General features: G+C 50.0%; 4 protein-coding genes across 4 annotated transcripts; 1 reads left to right on the top strand and 3 right to left on the bottom strand.

Annotated features, from left to right (window-relative positions):
* Positions 1 to 80: 80 nt before the first annotated feature.
* Positions 81 to 1,621, bottom strand: N7455_006781 (uncharacterized protein; the record flags this gene model as incomplete). Its single annotated transcript, XM_040953605.2, has 2 exons — positions 81 to 1,065; positions 1,128 to 1,621. 2 exons carry the CDS (start codon positions 1,619 to 1,621, stop codon positions 81 to 83), a joined length of 1,479 nt encoding a protein of 492 aa, XP_040816055.2.
* Positions 1,622 to 2,428: 807 nt separating this feature from the next.
* On the top strand, positions 2,429 to 9,743 carry N7455_006780 (putative sensor histidine kinase/response regulator; the record flags this gene model as incomplete). The annotated part of the gene is made up of 2 exons (XM_040953646.2): positions 2,429 to 5,624; positions 5,681 to 9,743. The coding sequence occupies exons 1-2, from the start codon at positions 2,641 to 2,643 to the stop codon at positions 9,741 to 9,743; spliced, it is 7,047 nt and encodes a 2,348-aa protein (XP_040816088.2). The 5' UTR covers positions 2,429 to 2,640.
* Positions 9,744 to 10,100: 357 nt separating this feature from the next.
* On the bottom strand, positions 10,101 to 11,171 carry N7455_006779 (allantoicase; the record flags this gene model as incomplete). Its single annotated transcript, XM_040953685.1, has 1 exon — positions 10,101 to 11,171. One exon carries the CDS (start codon positions 11,169 to 11,171, stop codon positions 10,101 to 10,103), a length of 1,071 nt encoding a protein of 356 aa, XP_040816085.1.
* Positions 11,172 to 12,365: 1,194 nt separating this feature from the next.
* Positions 12,366 to 12,692, bottom strand: N7455_006778 (uncharacterized protein; the record flags this gene model as incomplete). Its single annotated transcript, XM_040953541.2, has 1 exon — positions 12,366 to 12,692. The coding sequence occupies one exon, from the start codon at positions 12,690 to 12,692 to the stop codon at positions 12,366 to 12,368; it is 327 nt and encodes a 108-aa protein (XP_040815999.2).
* Between the last annotated feature and the right edge of the window lie 1,451 nt (positions 12,693 to 14,143).

The following is a 14,143-nucleotide window of genomic DNA, read 5'->3' as shown; positions in this document are numbered from 1 at the left end:
ACAGTTCGTCATCAGTATCATTAAAAATACAAATAGGGTATTATAACGCGAAATCAGGAGAGAAACCCATATACAATAACTCACAACCGCGCTGTCGCACGCCATTGCTTCTGTAGTTCGACCTCTCCCTCCAGCTTCCACGCAGTCATTCTCTGCATAAGAGCCTCAACCTGCTCATCGCTGATGTCACAAGCCTTTTCTATCGGGATCTCCTTTGTTAACTGGAGCTTGAAGCCCAACCAGGTGAGGCTCCCGGTCGACACGACCCGACCGGCAACAGCATCGCGACAAAACCCAGCAAGGCCCTCAAAGAAGCGATGGCTAGCTGGCCTGTTCATCATAACTAAACCGTGACAGTGTGGCATACCCTCAAACATCTCCGCAACGAGAGGCGCACCGGCCTGGTAAACGCGGCGCGCTAAAACCAGACCCTCGTCCGTGAGGCCTTCCTCGCCAGTCGAGATCAATATAGGCGGAGCATCCTTCCAGAGAGCAGCCGGGGCAGCGAGCGGAGACACCAATGGGTGGCTCAGCATACTGGCGTTGCAGTAGAAGTCAGCGCGAGGCGGGGACGTGGGCCAGATATCATCTGGCGCGAAAGGGAGCGGGGTAAATGGAGTCTTGACAGCTGGGTCGTCGGAGGGTACAGGCGGTGCCTCGAGGTAATCGAGGTGTGCATTGTTGCTAGTAGATGGCATTGAGCGCGTCACGTCGCACCATGGGGAAATGGTTGCGACACCTGCGGGTAGTTCTATGGGCACATCTTCGCCGTGGAAGCGGATTGTACGGGATGCGCGGTGGAGGGTTAGGAGTGTTTGAAGGAGGACTAGGGAGAGGTTCCCGCCTGCGGAATCGCCAGCGAATATGATCTTGTTGGCTGGCACGGGTTTGTGGAGGGAGCCTGGAGGGGGGTGGAGGAGTGAGAGGTATGCTGTCAAGGCGTCGACAAGCGCGGCTGGGAATGGGTTTTGAGGAGCGAGACGATATCGGACGGAGAAGACGGGGGCGCCGGTCAAGTGAGATAGGTGCGCGACGGGGACGCGGTGGCTGCAGGGATCCAAAAGGCTTTTTTTGGTTTGGATGCGTTAGCTATATGCGCGGTTGTTAGAGGATCGAGCGACACTCACAAATAGGCCCCTCCGTGGAGATACAAGATCGTCATATCAGACGGTGATTCCTCGCGCAGCTTCTTGTATTTCTCCTCTTCTGAGAGATCGGGCTCTGGTGTTTTCTTTCCTACTCCCGCGCGGTAGCCGGTCCACTCGGCTTCGACGGCGATAGTTCCGGGGATATCGTATGTCTCATCGCCGGTCTTGAGATCTTCGATTGCATGTAGTACTGCATCGCGCACATCGATCTCGGGCTGCGGGAGGGTCACCTTGGACACCCACATAGGGCCCTTGACTCCAGGGTCACGTATGCCTTGTTTCTGGACTTTGCCGAGTGGAGCTTTTGTTTTCATAAATGAGCGAATAATGGCGACGGTTAATTCGGTGCGCATATCCTGTTTCCCCTTGACGGGGGACATTTGAACGCCATGCAGGAGGATGGTCTTGAGGATCAGAGGGATGCGGATCAACATCGCCTTTAAGAGGCCGAGAGGTTCCCTAAGGGAACTCATGGTGTGAATGGAGCAGCTCTGAGCACTGGCTCCTGCGAAAGAAAGAAAATTGAGGTGAGAAGAGGATCTCAAGATCTCAAGATCTTTAAGATCTTAACCTTGGAAGATGTCAAACCGGATTTCGTGCCTGAGTGGCGTCAGTGCCGAGGTCCGGACGTGGAGCATTGTGCCCCACAAGCCCTGAATCTGAGATGTCTCACATTGATCTGATTGGTATGTACCACTAGTATTGTGTACTGTATCATGAGGGTTGTCCTGGAGTGAAGTTCAGGTGGTTTATTAACAGACTGTTATTAGGGTACCTAGGTAGGTTAGACACTCTAGACTACTAGGTAGACTGGCCTTGAAATGATTTGATATTGTAGCATGGCTACGAACGAGTTTATAACAATCACAATTTTTGTCATCGAAGGGTGGATGGGCATACAATCTAGTCTTCGTCATTATGAAGAGTACATGTATATGAAGGTTATGGTTAGAAACGGCGTCAATTATGGCCGCTTCTGGCTTGCTATATATGTTGTATGCTGAGCTGCAGAGTATATTTAGCTACAAAAAAGAAGACATAGCCCCCTAGGACATTTCTCAATGATGTCAGACAATGAATACCTAGTGATCTGAGCAGTGATATTCCCCCCAAGATATCATATATTAACGTTGATATAAGGCCCCGGGGCCAAGTCCAATCAGCTGCCCTAATCCGGCGCAAGTGTCAGATGACTAAGACACAGCCTCAGGCCAAAATCCTCATCTTTAATTCTAGACCTGCCCTGGTTTGTTTCAGGCTCTTTTGTTTTCATGTCTTCAGTTTGCACGCCTAAAGGCGATACTTCTCTGTCTATCCACTGTACATTTTACTGAGCATAATCTATCTTGTGGATGCTTGCATCTTGCATCCTGCATGTCCGCTTCCCCCATCGTCCCATCCTCATCAACCCCCCCACCACTCAATTTGACCGAGCGCCCCGGGACTTGTTCATGGTAGTAAGTCGGGTGGAGACAACTCAATAACTTGAGACATGGAGGAGAGTACTCTTTTCACCGACGACTTGCCGCTCCCACCGGCCCGACTTTTCGAACGATTAGGACAGTTACCTGGCTACACCTGGGACCAGGCGATCGAACCGTTTCACTCGACATACAATCACTGGCATATCTCCGGATACCGTCATGCATTAGAACCGGATGTTTTAACTCCTCTCGCAAATTCCTCCAATCCCGCCTCCTCTGGACCATCGAGCCTCACGCGCTTCTCCCCGCGCACAGAAATTCGCCCATCCGCCCGTGCCTTACGAAGATTGAGCGTAAGCGAAACCAGTAGTGAGATTTCACTTTCCAACCAGCATAGCCTAGAAACAGATCAAACATGGATACCGGTCATCGCGCGAATCTCCACGAACATTATCCGACTCGAACGAGAGTTTCACATGCTCAGATCAATTGTACAATCGTCAGACCCGGATTGCAATCATACAATACGACCGGTCGACTTGATCAGGTTACAGCCAGATGATGGCCACTCGAAGACACTGCTGGTAGCGATTTTTGAGTCTCCAGGCCATGACAGATTGCGAGATCTAGTCACATTTGGTCCTGCCTCATTTGCGGCAGGGTCCAGAGGCGAGGACAACAACGCCACCCCCAGCGAGCAGGTCTCCTTACAAGCCTTTTTCGATTTCGCAATCGGGGCATGCGATTGCCTGGAGATTTTACACTATGGCCTGAAGACAGTACACGGCGAAATCCGAGGTGATGCGTTCCATTTTTGTGCAGAGACTGGCGCAGTGAAGCTCGCAAACACCGGTAACGGCGCTAGATCATTTGATAACGTTCTCAGCGAGGGCTGGTCCTCCGTTTCGCGCGAGCTTGGAGCGAAGTACAAGCTGCAATTTATTGCCCCAGAGCAGACTGGAAGGATGCCCACAGAGCCGGATAGTCGCACTGATATTTATGCACTGGGCCTCTTCTTCTGGTCCATGCTGGTGGGGAAACTCCCATTTGAAGGAACCGACCCCGTTGATGTGGTACAAAATGTACTAGGCAAGAGATTGGTGCCAGTATCTGGGAAACGAATGGATATCCCGGATGCTCTCTCGGCCGTCATCCAAAAAATGACCCAAAAGATAGTCCACGATCGCTACCACACAATTTCATCTGTGAAGAGAGACCTGACCCAAATTGTGAAGTTACTTGGTGATGGTGACAGTGAAGCATTGAGCAATTTCCAAGTCGCGCAAGGAGACGTGTCTTCCTTTTTCACTCTCCCAACGAAGATGTTCGGCCGGCAACAAGAATATGATAAGATCCTCCATATCATCGAGAAGGTCAATAAGCGCCAGGCGGCTGCCTTGGCTAAAGCCGGAACACAAAGTCCCGGTACAATGCACGCTCTCACGTCGGCTTCGTCCATTTCTGAAAGCCGCATCGAAAGCCTCGAGTTTGCTTCTGTCTCTAGCGATTCTGGCTCCTTCCATCTGCCTCCTCGATCGGCTTCCAATGTCACCAGTCATCATATCGCACAAGTAAACACCCATGAATCTGCGCCGGGTAGTGATGCGTCGTTTTGCACTCCGAAGCATACAATTGTCCCCGATACGTATGGCCAGAGCCCAGGAGCAGCTTCCAGCAGAGTCAAGAGCCCATCACATTCTCGGTCTTCCCATAATACAGACCGCGATAGTCACCCCTCCATCGGTCCTCCCAGTCAACCATCAACGAACCATACAGTTAGTCAATCGGGATCATTCCATTCATTGAATAAACCAAAAAACAATGCGAAGTCTCGACGCAGCGAGCGATGTGAAGTGATCACAATCAGCGGTCCCGCTGGGATTGGAAAAACAGACCTCTTAAATCGGATACAGCCAACAGTTCGCAAACTTGGATGCATAGCAATTACTCGTCTCGACCGAGCCAAACGTGTCCCATTTGAACCTTTTGCAAAACTATTGGCCAGTCTGTTGCGCCAAATTTTCTCCGAGCGCGATGTCACCACAGATTACCACAATAATGTCAGAATGGCCCTGCGACCCATGTGGCCTACTCTACACAGAGTTTTGGATCTTCCCGAGCAGCTGATGTCCCCTGGTGCGAAATACAGACCGACTGAAGCAAAGGCCAATCTTCTCATGCCGGATAAGGGTGAGCCATCAAAGCACGTCAAAATCCCCGGGCTGGATCAAGGGCAGACTTCCCAAGATTTCTTTTTGGCAAATGCTGCCTCGAAGAACATGCGGCTTATGGAGACATTCCTCGAGATACTGCGAACGTTGTGTCATTTCAAACTGATCACTATATGTCTTGATGATCTCGAACACGCAGATGACGAAACTTTGGACTTGGTAATGAAGATCATCAAAGCAAAACTCCCCTGTGTCCTCATACTGTCAAGCCGCAAGGAGGAGATTCCATCTGACCAGGTGAAATCTCTATTTGCGGAAGATTTACCAACGATCACGCGAATCGCGCTCGAGCCCCTCGAAGAGGAGCATGTCATGGAAATTGTAGCGACGACAATGCACCAGAAACCCGATCGAACATTGACACCACTCTGTGCGGTTGTTCAGGAGAAGAGCCGAGGAAATCCCTTCTACGTTCGGGTAATGCTTGACACTTGTTACAGAACGAACTGCATTTGGTATTCATGGAAGGACTCAAAGTGGTTATTCGACCTTGATCGGATATTTACGGAGTTTGTGGCTCCTGTCTACGGCGAAGGGCTTGGACTTGGATTTCTTACCAAGCGTCTTCAGGACATTCCTCAAGCCGCCCGCTCAATCATGGTCTGGGGATCTCTTCTGGGCAGCCCCTTCTCGTTTTCTCTAGTGCAAAAGCTCTTGACAAGTGAATTTCTCTATTCGAGCAATGACGACGACGACGTTGATCTCACATCACCGCAAAATGTCACACTTATCAGACAATCAGAGGGTGATATAGTTGTTGGGTTGCAGTTTTTGGTCCAAGCGAACCTTTTGAACACGGGGAGGACCGACGATGAGTTTAGGTGAGACATCTACTGATGGTTGCTGCTATAGCCAAAACTCTTACTAATTTTCCTAGGTTCGGCAATGAACGACTTGCACAAGCTGCTCTTTCTTTGAGCGAAGGTCGAAATGTAGAAAATATGCATTTCATCGTTTCACAAGTGTTGATGAAATATTACCACGACCATCGCAGTCGCTATTCAATGGCTCATCACGTGGCACTTGCGTCACAGACTATCAAGTCTCGTGTGACTAGACGGCTCGAATATCGCCGGATCTTATGGGATGCCGGACAAACTGCTTTCCAGTCGGGCGCGCGGCCGTCCGCACTTTGGTACTTCCGCCATTGCATCGCTTTACTTCAGGATGATATGTGGAATGACCTCCAACCCGATGTTTATTACGATGAAACCATGCGGCTATTTATCACGACCTCTGAGATGTCGTGGTCCCAGGGCCACAATGACGACGCCCTCAAGTTGATCAACGAGGTGTTTGTTCATGGCAAGGACGCCGTAAGCAAGTCGAAAGCCTGGATCATTAAAGCCAAAATCTTTGCCCAGATAGGCGATCATCATCGCTCGATGGAATCGCTTCTCACCTGCCTCGATGAGCTTGGTGTCCATCTTCGTCAACCTACAACTTACGAGGAGTGCGACGCTGCCTATCTGCGCCTCAAGTCCTATCTCGAAACTGCCGACATGAGCTCTATTGGCCGAAAGCCAGTCTCCAAGGACCCCACTATAGTGACTATCGGCGCAGTTATGGCGGAGGCGATGACAGTCACCTACTGGGACGATGCATTGACTTTCTATCGCATGGCGCTTGAAGTGATGAACATTCATATATTCAAGGGTGGATTCACACAGATCGCGATAGGTTGCTCCCATCTTGCGATGATTTCCTTGGGTCGCTTCAAAGACACTGAGTTTGGCACGAGACTTAGCGACCTTTCGCTGGAACTACTCGAGCTCTGCCCTGAATTGTCGACTCAGAGCAGAGGCTCGATCGTTCATAATCTCTACGTCAGCCACTTGCGTGTCCCTATGGCATCGACACTACCTGCTTTGGAAGCTTCGCTCGAGGCTTCTTTCTCAATGGGTGACCCATATCTCACCCTGATCAGCATCTCATCAATGGCCATGACTCGATTGTATCTGGGCCAAGACATGGCGCAGCTGGAAGCTTTCTGCGCGGAGGCCCCCGAAGAAATTCCCAAGTGGAAACAAGATACCCGCGGTGGGGCTAGTCTTATTGCAGTCCAGCAAGTTTCACGCGCTCTGCAAGGCAAAACTGATTACCGATCCCCCGACGACATCATGTCAGACGCCAATCACAACACATCTGAGTACATGATGCACTTGGATGTTAACTCCACCAACGCTGATAGACCCCGTGACATCTACTGGGGTCTTGCCATGATCCCACTGTTCCTGTTCGGTCACCACACCAGAACGATTCAAGTGGGCACCCAACTTTTGTTCACTAGGCACAGGCTCTGGTCAGCACGTGTGTCCTACGTGATTTATTTCTATCTGGCGGCCTCACTCCTCACACTTCATAATGACAATCCCTCCCAAGGATATCTTGACGGCAAGATGGAGACACTGTTGGACTACAAGGCCGAGATCGATTTTGCTCGAGATGCATCAGAAGTAAATTATGGCATGTGGGCTCTAATTTTAGAAGCCCTCATCTCCGAGGTTCGCAACGATCATAGCGCTGCCATCCAGGGCTTCGAGTCTGCGATCGATCATTGTCAAATCCATGGTTGGCCCCTTGAAGAAGCCTTGGCCCTCGAGCTGCAGGGTGAGTTTTTGGTCAGACGTGGAGCAAAGAGGGCCGCTCGTGCTGTGATCCAAGATGCTATCGCTTCCTGGAGCGCTATTGGCGCCGGTGGCAAATCGTCGCAGCTTGCTGAGAAACATGAATGGTTACTCAAGACGGCCACCTCGGCAAAAACCGTCGACGTTGGCTGCCAGACTCTTGATTCTCTTCTTGAGATCAGCCGTGATGTTGTGCAAGAAGAGATTCTGATCCCCCAGCAGATGGAAGAGGATGAGAGGAGACAACAGTGGATTGAACAAAATGGCGTTGCTGCTGGAGAACGGTCTCTAGACATATCAAGTGTCGGGCTAGACATTATTGACTTATCCAGCATTCTTGAGTCCAGCCAAGTCATGTCGTCTGAGCTTCAAATTGACAAGCTTTTCATGAAAATGCTTGAGATCATCTTGGAGTCTTGCAACGGTTCTGATTTCGCCATCATTGCTACCGACTTTGATGACAACAATGGCTTTGCAATTGCCGCAGCGGGTGATTCGGAAAGGGGCCAGAAATCGTTCCCGGAAGGTCTCCCTTTCTCGGAAATGGAGGATCGAATGGCTTTGCATATCTCGGACTATGTCATGCGCACAAAGGAGGAAGTTCTTGTTCACAACGTTCTCGAGGATGAAAGGTTTTCCAACGTGAGCGAGACGTACCTGGCAAATTACCCCACGGGTCGGTCTGTTATCGCATTGCCAGTCGTACAAGGAGATCGCCTTCTCGGCGTCATCCATCTGGAAGGAAAACCAAATTGGTTCACACAGCGCAATGTTGTGGTCCTGCATCTGCTTTGCAACCAGATTGGTATTTCGTTGTCCAACGCGTTGCTCTTCCGTGAAATTCGGAAGGTCAGCGCCAAGAATGCTTCCATGATTGAATCCCAAAAGCGCGCATTGGCCTTGGCACGCGAGGCCGAACAGAAGGCAAAGAATGCGGAAGCCGAAGCCAAGCACAATGTGAAGCTAAAAGAAGACGCAGCCAGGGCCAAATCAATTTTCCTTGCCAATATCTCTCACGATCTGCGTACCCCGATGAACGGCGTGATTGGTTTATCGGAACTCCTCAAGGGAACTTTCCTTGACAAGGAGCAAGATGAATACGTTGAATCGATTCGTGTGTGTGCTGATACCTTGCTCACCCTGATTAACGACATTCTCGATTTCTCGAAGCTCGAGGCCGGAAAAATGAAGATCTCCACGGTCCCACTCAATCTAAAACAAACCATATCAGAAGTCATCCGAGCTTTGCGATACACACATCGTGACAGAGGCCTAGAGACCATCGAGAACCTCGATAAGGTACCACCAGAGCTCGTTGTTCTTGGCGACCCTGTTCGTCTCCACCAGATTTTCATGAATCTCCTCAGCAACAGTTACAAGTTCACTCCTGCTGGGTCAGTTACGGTCAAAGCGAGGGTTGCACGTGAGGGCAAAGGTCGGGTTCGCCTTGAATGTTCGGTCACCGACACCGGCATCGGCATTCCAGACGAACAGAAGGCTCGCCTTTTCAGACCATTCTCACAGGCTGATGCATCCACAGAGAGATCATATGGCGGCAGTGGCCTTGGCCTGTCAATCTGTAAAGCTATCATTGAAGATGTTCTGGGTGGAGCTATCTGGCTTGAATCGAAATCTGGAGTTGGGACGACCGTGACATTCCACTTGGTCTTCAGCAAAGCACCCAAGAAGACGGCGGTCAAGACTGCATGGTCACAAGATCTGAGCAATGCAGAAAACGAAGTCCGCCGGTCCTCAGCTCGCGACCTCACCCAAATCCCTCGTGATCAGATCCGAGTCTGTATTGCCGAAGACAACCCAATCAATCAAAAGATCGCTGTCAAATTCGTCACTGGCCTTGGCCTCCAATGCAACGCATACAGCGATGGCAAACAAGCTGTCGATGCTCTACGTGCTAGCTCCCAAGAAGGCAACCCATTCCACGTGGTCCTCATGGACGTGATGATGCCTACTCTTGATGGATACAACGCCACCCGCGAGCTGCGCCGAGATCCCGACCCGAATGTAAACGAAGTGCTCGTCATCGCCATGACTGCAAGTGCCATCGAAGGTGATCGCGAGAAATGCCTCGAGGCTGGCATGAACAATTACCTCCCGAAACCGGTCCGCTCGCCCATTTTGAGCGAATTATTGGACAGATATCTCGCCCCTGCGCCGCCATCCTACCCCAAGTCTCGTCTTGCTATTCGGGAAAAGCGTTCGAAAGCAAGTATTGATGGTGGCGCCGGAACACCTACCAGTTACTCCTCTTCGGCTTCAGATGAACCGAAACCATTGTCACTGGAAAAGAAATGAGTCCATGCATTTTTAATTTATACCCGAGTTTGCAAAGATAGAAGTTAGGCGTCATTTGGGTCGATGAGTTTATCTCTATTTAGCTTTTTATTTTATTTTTCATCTCGTCGTTCACTACCTAGGTAGTTCTTTAGTGTTTCTTTTGGAGATTCTATGAGAATCGTGCGTCTGATTTCTTTTTTCTTCTCCAACACGATGGTGTTTCCCGCTCATAATCATGATCAATAACATAATTCTTCCTTGGATATCCTCGCAGAGATGTTGTTTGTGGATTGGACATTTGAACATAATGCATTATTTACGTCTAGAATATCAGCTATATACATAATTCTCATTCTCATGATACTAGACAAAAGCCTAAGCTCGACGACCAAAGATGCGGAATCGCTTGACACCTCCATCGGGAACAAGGGTCAGCTTGACATGGCTGAACACCCGAGTATCTTCACCACCAGCAGTGAGATCATCAGGCCCGAAGACATGCTCAGTATCTGCCTGGCAGCGCTTGTCACCCTTGACGATCTCAACCCAGTTGGCGTCATCAGCAGAGGGCACACCGTCACCACCAGCGCCAGCAACCAAGCCGTGCACGCGCACAGCACGAGGGAAGTTTCCACGGAAGTCCTTGGTGTCAACAACAACCTTGGAGACCGAGCCAGGAAGACCTAGCTTAACAATAGCCCAGTCGACGTGGCCAGCCGCGCGCGAGCGAGCAGTCTCCCATCCATCACCCATATCCTTTCCACGACCAGGAAGCAGAATGTTAGACGAGGGGGTAAAGTGCTCGTCAGAGGCAGCAAGAGCCACACCTCCATTGAGAGCAGACGAGAGCTCTTCAACGGGTGCCGAGGCAGCCTGGACGGCCGGGGCAGGAGGGGGGATAGCGTGACCGTAAAGACGGAGACGGGCGAAGCCACCGTCGGGGTACATCAGCAGACGGAAGTGAGTGTAGGGAGTTTGACTGATCTCGGCGTCGAACTTCCATCCGTGGCGCTGGGAGGGACCGCAAGGCGAAGCGGGGAGAAGAGTCTTCCAGCCGGCGAAGCTGGGGTCTGCGATTTGGGCATCTGTAACACCACTACCTTCCGGCGCGTGTGTAGCTTGTAGCTCTGCCTTCTCGCCGTAGTTGCCGATGAAGTGTGCGGTGTCTACTTCGACCCCGTGGATGTGGGCTGCGGCGACGCCGAGCTTGATCACGGCCCAGTCGTAGGGATCTGGGTTGTGGCGACGGGTTTCCCAGCCATCGTACCAGGCACCGGTGTGAACGAAGACGCCGGGGCGTGAGATGGAGGGTGTGGGGGTTAGGAGGTTATCGGCTGAAGCGAAGTAGTCGTTTGAACAGGCTAGGATCTTGCTGTTTAGGTTGCACGAGGCTAGGTTGGTGGTGTGTGCGAACACCTGGTCGATATCGGTAGCTGCGACTTGCATTTTGAATTGATTTGAATTGTATGGATTATATATTTAATGAGTTTAAAAGAGAAGTCGAAGAGAGTGTAGGCGTGAGTGTATACTTAAATAGGAGAGTGGGGGGGGGGGGGGGGGGTATCGATAAGAGACTTGCCCCTCAAAATGCATTTCCATTACTCCCCGACGTCGACAATCCCCATTCTTCTTCTATCCTCTTCTCATCAGAGCCAATCAGAGCCTATCTTTCCCGGGATTCCCTTGAAGATTTCGCCCGTAGCCGCTAAGTCCAGGCCCAATGCCGGTTTGAGGCCCTTCGGAGTTGATTTCGGAGTTGGACCGTTGACCCACTACATGGCGAGCCATATCGGAGGTCTCCGATGAGCGCTGTTATCCGAATGGCAGTCTCTCATTGATCAGAAATGAAAGTCACAGACTCCACAGAAAGCAAAGGAATCCAAAATGTTCAATTTACGCCTACTGCGCCTACTGTGGCAGTGATATCTTTCCTGCGCAATCGGCACAGAGCCCGGAGTTCGACGGAATTCAAATATTCGACCAATAAGACTTGCCATTATCCCCAGATACAACTGATAATAGCCGCCCGGCTTGAGTTATTTCCCGTTACATGGTACGTCATCCATACAATGCAGTATATATATTGAGCAGAGAGAAAGAATTGTGAGGTAGAATGAATGGGGATCAAGTCAAGCATGGTAGCTACCACTGCCCGTACACGGGGTTATACAAGGACGCAGTGATTCGTGAACTCATGGCTGATTCCCATATATCCCGAATGTCTTTCACCAAATGGGACACCCGAATCCTTTGCATGAGTACACACGAGGTGTACTTCGTTACTGTTGCAATGTTGACCAACCTGCTTGTGTGACACTCAACAAATTCTCCCTCGAGTCGTCAGAGATTAAGGACCGGGACGAGGTAATCAATTGTATTGCCCTCACACATAGCCCGCAAGCGGGAGAGAGATATTAACTGCCATAGAATATAAAATATTAGAAATGAGGACCCCTGATGTCATCCCCAGATTATGAGAGCAGATGTCAGAGGGAAAAAAGTCGACATAGTATTTCAGCATGAGCAGACCGAACTAAGCTGTGAAGCTTCTAAACAAACGCCAGCAATGCCTTCGTATCATTCAATATGGTGGGCGCAAATGGCAAGAAGAATAAGAAAAAAGAAGAAGCACTTTTGTCGCTATCCCTTTCCAGTGGTTTTGGTTGCAGCATTCTCCAGAGCCGTATATCTCCACGCATACTGTGCCATTGCTCTCTTATCACTTTCAGAGCGACCCTCATTCTTGCCAGCCAAATCCTTCGTGCCCTGCATCTGTATTTCCCATCCCTTGAGGATTCGAGCCTGGGCTTCCGCGATCGAAGTCAGGTTTGAGTTCTGTGAGGCCATTCGTTCATCAATCGTGGCATGGTACGATAGCTTGGCGCTGAAGAGGGCCATCTCGCATTCGTCGTACTTGATTCCTTTTGCCTCGGGCACCATGTTGTCTTGTGTACTTTTGGGGGGCATCTCGGACTGGACCACGAGAGAGGGTGTTGGTTGTCGATGCAGGCAATGGTGTTTGTTGGGAGTTTGGAAGAAATGAAAACAATATGCAGGGTATTATGTTCAATGACCGAAGTATGTATATCTGTTCAAAGATGAACCAAGTGATTCATGAGCATTTCACGCCTAGAACACTCCTGAGGCAAACATAGAAATATAGTGGCGAAACAAAAGGGTTCCAAATTGATGCCGGGAAGAAAAAAAGAGCTATAGAGGGGAAGAAATGTAAGAGAAAACTTGATCAATTATATCATGACGAGATCATGTTCACCGTCATTGTCTAAAAGAACCATCGCCCCTCCAACACCCGACATACCGGATGTATCACCCCTCAACACTGCAGCGCAGAAAAGGGGGGAGACATGGCCACAATCAAACCATCCCGGAAAGAGAAGGAGATCAAAAGACACATGCAACATACACATAAGAGAATTTCACCCAACCCAACAATTTCTTCACAAAAAGAACGGTACTCGAAGTAGGGACCTGCACATCCCGTGTTGAGCGGCGATGACCCGTTTGCATTTTGGCGACAGTGCCATCTGTCTCGTGATGAGAAGCCGAGCCAATGGATCTGAGTTGTCGCATTGTCTGGCGCTTTTAGTGCAAAACCCAGGGTAACACCATATTTGAATCGCCAGACCGCGCAACCGGACGTGCATGACTCTAGGAATTTTGCTGGAAGGGTCGAGCATCAATCGGCAGATTCAGTCCCGTCTCGGTCCGTATGGCCGTGCGCACATCTCTGTGTATCAGGGTCTGTAGATTAGAAGACATATGTATGTGGTGTGGTTGTACTGCGGACATTTTTACGTATTATTTTATATCTCAATTGCTATAGGACCGATTGACTGTTTGCACCAAACAATCTGATCCGGATCTCTTCAGCTAAGAGACAATCGAAAAGGATCTAAGCGGTTCTATACCGTTGCCACGAGGGTCAATTAGAGGCAAGCAACCGGATTACACAAAAATAGAGTTGATGTAGCCTGCCCGTCATTTCCACCTTGTCCATCTTCCTCTCATTATACTCTTCATGAAGATCTTAATATGGACTATTGTCTATTTTGAAAACTCTCGATAGCTGTAGAGAAGATGAGTAAAAGTCCCTTACTCGATGCCACTGGTATCAATGCAGTGTCTGGCCCAGACTATAAGTAACTGGCAATTGTCACCGTTGACTCTTCTGTTTTCCCAGAGACATACATATGTTCTCAGTACAAAGGGAAAAAGGGAAGGGGGAAAAAAGACCCCATGAACCAGCGAAACTATATGCTTCAGCCACGTAGTCTCCTTTTGTCTCTTTTCTGGCTTGCGTCACCATCCAATTCTTCCAAGGATAACCATATTAGGGCTGCAGAGCATCCACACCGGATCATCTGTGACACTACAGTCTGCAGGAAACCCGTTGGCCG

The sequence above is a fragment of the Penicillium solitum genome (genome assembly GCF_028829755.1).
Source record: "Penicillium solitum strain IBT 25940 chromosome Unknown utg000004l_segment0_segment0, whole genome shotgun sequence".
Taxonomy (NCBI): Eukaryota; Fungi; Ascomycota; class Eurotiomycetes; order Eurotiales; family Aspergillaceae; genus Penicillium; species Penicillium solitum.
Note: the sequence above shows the minus strand (reverse complement) of the source record. Positions and strands in the feature narration are given on the sequence as shown.